The sequence below is a fragment of the Nestor notabilis genome, unplaced genomic scaffold (assembly GCF_000696875.1).
Source record: "Nestor notabilis isolate BGI_N333 unplaced genomic scaffold, ASM69687v1 scaffold27406, whole genome shotgun sequence".
In the NCBI taxonomy this organism is placed as follows: domain Eukaryota; kingdom Metazoa; phylum Chordata; class Aves; order Psittaciformes; family Psittacidae; genus Nestor; species Nestor notabilis.
The window spans coordinates 1-5,346 of record NW_009934632.1 but is presented as its reverse complement, the minus strand read 5'-3'; the positions used below and the strand labels follow the sequence as shown (position 1 = coordinate 5,346).

At 54.6% G+C, this 5,346-nt stretch overlaps 1 protein-coding gene across 1 annotated transcript in view; it reads right to left on the bottom strand.

Annotated features, from left to right (window-relative positions):
• LOC104408013 (chromosome unknown open reading frame, human C20orf96) overlaps positions 1-5,035 on the bottom strand; it is a gene marked incomplete at both ends in the record, with an annotated part of 6,913 nt that extends 1,878 nt beyond the window's left edge. Inside the window, 9 exon segments of the mRNA XM_010017448.1 lie at positions 941-1,059; positions 1,344-1,427; positions 2,256-2,357; positions 2,485-2,645; positions 3,039-3,135; positions 3,507-3,665; positions 4,232-4,326; positions 4,719-4,835; positions 4,919-5,035. Coding sequence (XP_010015750.1) covers positions 941-1,059; positions 1,344-1,427; positions 2,256-2,357; positions 2,485-2,645; positions 3,039-3,135; positions 3,507-3,665; positions 4,232-4,326; positions 4,719-4,835; positions 4,919-5,035 — 1,051 coding nt within the window.
• Between the last annotated feature and the right edge of the window lie 311 nt (positions 5,036-5,346).

The window sequence follows — 5,346 nt, the reverse complement described above, 5'->3', positions numbered from 1 at the left end:
GGGACGGGGGGGGCCGGGGGGTGTGCACCTGCAGCAGCAGCAGCAGCAGCACACGCTGGACAGGAATGGCTGTTAACAGGCATCTCTGTGCCAGGAACACTTTGTGTGGCAGCTGCTTTAAATAACCCACTTGTGCACATTGTCCTGCTCACAGCCACTGCTGGGGCTGTGGCACACTCCGCATTAAACACGTTTGTCCCCCTGGTCAGCAGAGAGAGCCAAGGACCCTCCACAGCTCTGCATCACTTGGGATTCCTGAGCCCTGTGCTGGGGCCAAGGGGCAGTGTTGGCCATCAGCCTGACAAGGACAGGGGGGAAAGCAGCGTGTCCCAGCGGGCTGCTGGCCTGCCTGGCTCCATCCCCAGGGAGGAGAGCCCGGTGTTCCCGTGACTGAGCTGGCGGGGCTGCCGATGGTTCCCATCAACACTGTGCCTCGTGCTTTGGAATTCTTACAGCCAGGATCAGCAGACACTGGGAGAGGGGATTGCCCCCAACATCCACTCAGGAATTATTAACTACCACAGAAGTGGGGCAGACCTGCCTGGACAGGGAAGCTCTTTGTGAGCCTGCCCCTTCCCTCAGTGAGATGAAACAACAAAGTGAGAGTCAGTGTGGGCACAGGGGCCTGGGGAAGCTTCACTGGTTCTCACTGTCCCTGCCTGCAGCCCCTGGTACCTCCCCTTGCAGGCTGCACAAAGGGAAGCCCAGAAGAGATGTGATGTGACCAAGGATCAGTAATACCTGTGGCTAGTTCCTGTCTGCTCTTAGGGAAGACCACGAGACCCTGCAGCCATCTGCCCAAGGAGAACCCAATGTAAGTGTGGGTTTGTATCCCAGGACCTGTGTGGGAATGGTGGGGTTGGGCTATCAGCACACAGGGCCAGAGCCTCTGCAGACCAAGGCCATGGAAAAGGGTCCTGACACCCAAAACCAGCCTTACTTGGGTCCGTGGAGAAGAACATCAGCAAAGATCAGCTCTCCTGAGTCTCTTGCATTCTAGCAGAGGGTCTGGATGCTTCTCTTCAGCTCATCAATCTCCTCCTCCAGCTCCTGAATAATCTGAAGAAAGGACATTTCTAAGAGCTCTTTACTTTGCAATAGAAGCAGGATTTAAGTTTTGGAGATAGTACAAACAGCAGAGCTGGAAAACATCCCTCAGGCAATAAACCCCCAACAGCTTCCTGAAACACCTGCTTGTCCTCAGGATGTCCTAATGGGCCACTGGCTCCCAGGGACATGGAGGACAACAGACCCCACTGGGGCAGAGAAAGCCCTCATGCAGGGCAAGCCCTGGGGGTATCCAGCTCTGCTGCACCACGCTGGCTCTTCCCCAGCTCACTCACCTCCCTTTGCCTCACTGTATCATGCCACAGAACGTTGTTGCTTATCGTCATGTGCCCCAGGCCATCCTGGTTCAGCATCATCTCCTGGGTGGGTGAAGAGAAGCAAATCAGCTGAAGAAACTCCCCAGTAACCACCAGCATCAAACCCCACTGGGTGGCAATGCTGTGCCACCAAGAAAACAGTTTCTGCTCAAGTGAGGTTTGGATTCTAGCTCTAGAAATAGTCTGTCATTGAGATCACCTTGTGCTGATCGTGGAGCAGGAACTCAAGAGATCCAGTTCAGTGTCCCAGGGAAAGCTTATTAATATTGCTTGGGTAACTTCTTACCACCTGTGCTTACAAATTCATCCATCAAAGGGCACAGAGGTTCTGCCCCAGAGCAGGCTGCGAATGGAGTCAGGGATTAATACTTCTTAGTGCTCTCAAGCTGCTCACTCAGGTAAAGGGCTAAGCACAGCCTGAGGGCAGGGACTGGGCAAGAGGAGCTGCAGAAGCAGCTCAGCAGTCCCTGCTCTGCAGTGCTGCTGCACAGCTTCCTTTCCTCATGAATGCATTACAGACATGTGTGTGCCACAGTGGTGCCACAGCTCATCAGCAAAGCAGCTACCTGAATACTGTAGTAAACCAGGGAATGTAAAGGCAGGTGAATGCTGGGTCACCCACCTCCATGTGGAAAACTCTCAGGAGCAAGTCTGAGAGCATTTCAACCCATCAAACTACAGTAGAGACTTGGCAATGCTTCACATGTACCTTTCCAGGTTGACAAACAGCTCTGGTGCAGCACCAGGAGGGGAGCAGCAATGCTCTGTTACTCTCTGGGTGCTAATGGGCAATGTGTGGCAGCCTCTGCCTTGTCTCCCAGCTCCCAGAAACTGGTCCCTGTGCTGGGATGTCACATGAACTCCACAAACCTCCACGATTTTCTGTAACAGCGCCTCTTGTTCCTCCTGTGCCTTCTTTCCTCGTTGTTCCGGGATGTGTTTCCCCATTTCTTCTGCCTTCCCTATCTCCTCCTGAGCAGGGCAGGCAGCAGCACACAGAAACAAGAGGAGCCTTAGGCAAGGCCTCCGCAGTGTTCCTTCCTCCCCTGCCCTCTCCTTCCTCCCCAGCACTGCTGCAGGGAAGGGGAGGTCTCAGCACCTTCTGCTGCCACTTCAGTTTCCGGATGCTGTGCTGCAGGAGCATTATCTTGACAGCTTGGTCCAGATAGTGCCCATCGATGTGGGGCCGCACGACCCTGAGCTCCTCCTGGAGAGCCTGCACCTTTGATGTGACGTCCTCCAGCTGCTGCTGTAGCTCTGGTTGGGAGTGAGAACAGAAAATCTCCACTAAGGGCTGCAGAGCTTCGCTTCTGAGCTGAGGAGCCCGTCCTGCCCTTGCCTGAGCCCTTCTCTCTGCAGACGTTACACACCCGGAGGGAAGCAGGAACAGCCACCCCGAGCCAGAACCCCTTGACCAGGTCCTGCCCCAAGGGGGTGGTGCAAAGAGCTGCCGAGGAGGTGACTGTTCCTGCTCCCTGCCCCCAGACCCGCTGCCGGGAAGAACCTCCCCACAGGGAACTGGGATTCATTTTCAGAAATGGAATTGTTTGACATTTATAAGATCAACACAGTGTCTTTACCCTCATGAGATGGAAAGCAAAGGTAACATGGTTGTACAGGCTGCATTTCACAGGAATGTCAGCAACTCATGTTCCAGATTTTTTTCCATTGTTTTTTCCATTTCCTGGAACTCTGCCTTTGCTGTATCCAGCTGGTTCTTATTGAAGGTCTGCACTGTCACCTTCATCCTCTGCACAGGGAGAAATCCAGTCCCTGCTCATTCACAGAGCTCTGAGACCTCCCCCTGCACCATCCCTGACCTTCCTCTCAGCTGCAGAGGAGCCCGTTGCTGGGGCTGGGGCCAGCTCGTGCTGGCTGGAGCTGGGGGCATTATGGATGGGTGGATTTGGGCTGTTGCATGGGCCAGTTACAGTCAGACGCTCTCGTGGCTTTAAAACAGGCACAAAACAAAAGCACCTCACAGGATCTCTGAGCACCAGCGAGCTCCCCCCGGGACTGGGGATGCTGCAGTCCCAGGTGGTGCAGGGGAAGTGCTGACCCTGCTGCAGCACAGGGGGAATTCTGCTGGGCTGGGCCTGTGGGTGAACCCTAAAGCCTCACCTGGAACGCCTCACACTGCTGCAGCAGGCGCCTGGCTTGCCTGGCCGTGCTGTCATCAGTGTCCTGGATCTCCTTCCCCAGCTGGCAGTTGGCCTCTACCAGGCAGGCTCTGCACTGCTTCAGCTTCTCAACAGTGTTTTGCTTCAGACTGGTCACATCCTACAGGAAATTGTGGATTAAAATGTTGTGGATTCCACCAATCCCACCTGCCCCAAGCTTTCTTAGCATCCTCTGCTGTCCTGGGGTGTTCCTGTCTCACGCTGAGGGCAGCTGCACTGCTGGGGCGCCCTGACTGCCCCCCACACCCTGCTCCCACATTCCTTACTGCAGGATCACCATCTCTCTTACCTTTATTATAACCATCTTTAAGGTCCCTTCCGACCCCAACTGTTCTATGATTCTGTGATCTTCCACCTGCTAAAGGCTGTGGTCATGTCCTCAACCTTCTCTTTGCTAGACCAGGACAATCTGATACCAACAGCCCTTTCTAGCAGGTCACATTTCCTAAATCTCATCCCTCCCACTGCTGCAGGCTGGGAGCTCCCTTGGTTTCTCTTAATTGCTCTTGCTTGCATCAGGGTTAGATTCCAGCAGCATTGAGCAGAGCAGTGTAACTACCTCCAGTGGATGAAGAAAGAAGCACCCCCTGTTTTGCAGGGGTCACTGGGCTGCAGAGGCAGCCGGGGGCACCCCTGGATCTGCTGCCTCGGATGTGGGGCACATACCGTGCTGATTTTGATCTCTTCTTCCAAGGTTTCAGCTAATTCAGCCTTCCTGAGGGCTAATTCCTTCTGAGAGTTCCCTTGGGGTGATGGTGTCTCTGAAAGCAAAGGTGGTTTTTTACTCAGTGTAAATGCAAGTGGTGAAACAGAAACAAACCCAGGCCTGTGCTTATTTCACAGCCCAGTTTCAACCTTGCACCTGCTCTCTCATGTCATATGTGGCTGAGGGACATATAAAGAGCTGAGAGACTGAATTCGAACGTTCTACAGCCCCAGGGAAAGCCACTGGCAGGGACAGCCCAGGAGCTGAGCCCACAAAGCTCTCCCTGGCCTTTTCTAGTCCTCCCTCTTTGCTCCCAGCATTTCCCTTTGGGTGATTTTCTTTCTGTGGCTTTTGCTGAATGTTTCTCAGGAGAAAGCACTGGGTAAATGCACAAGTGGCACCAGTGGCAGGGGCAGCAGGGCAGCGTGCAAGGGAATCTCTCCTGACCTGGCTTGTTCTTCTTCTTTCCTTTCTTCTTCTTCTTCTCATCAATGAATGGTGGCAAAGTCAACCCTTGGGCTGGAGATCCCTCTCTGCTGCTGCCTTCTGCTGCTTGCTGTAATCCTAAACTCAGCACGACAGTAGCACAGAAAAGACAAGGAGTCAGAGGAGGTTTGGGAGCAGAGTGCAAGGGAATCTCTCCTGACCTGGCTTGTTCTTCTTCTTTCCTTTCTTCTTCTTCTTCTCATCAATGAATGGTGGCAAAGTCAACCCTTGGGCTGGAGATCCCTCTCTGCTGCTGCCTTCTGCTGCTTGCTGTAATCCTAAACTCAGCACGACAGTAGCACAGAAAAGACAAGGAGTCAGAGGAGGTTTGGGAGCAGAGACGTCCCTGAGCTGACCCCCACTTCCACCCACTGCTCCTCTGGGGCTCCCAGGTGCCCCCTTCGCAGCCCGGAGCAGCAGTGCCCAGGCCTGCGGGAGGTGCAGCGCTCGCAGCCGCAGCGCTGTACGTGCCCTGAGCCGCGGGGACAGGGACTCGCTGCTCTCCTGACCCCTGCCACCGCGCTCGGGTCTGGGCTCTGTGCATGCACCTCCCTACAGGCTCTGGGAGGAAAAGGCACCATCCCCTGAG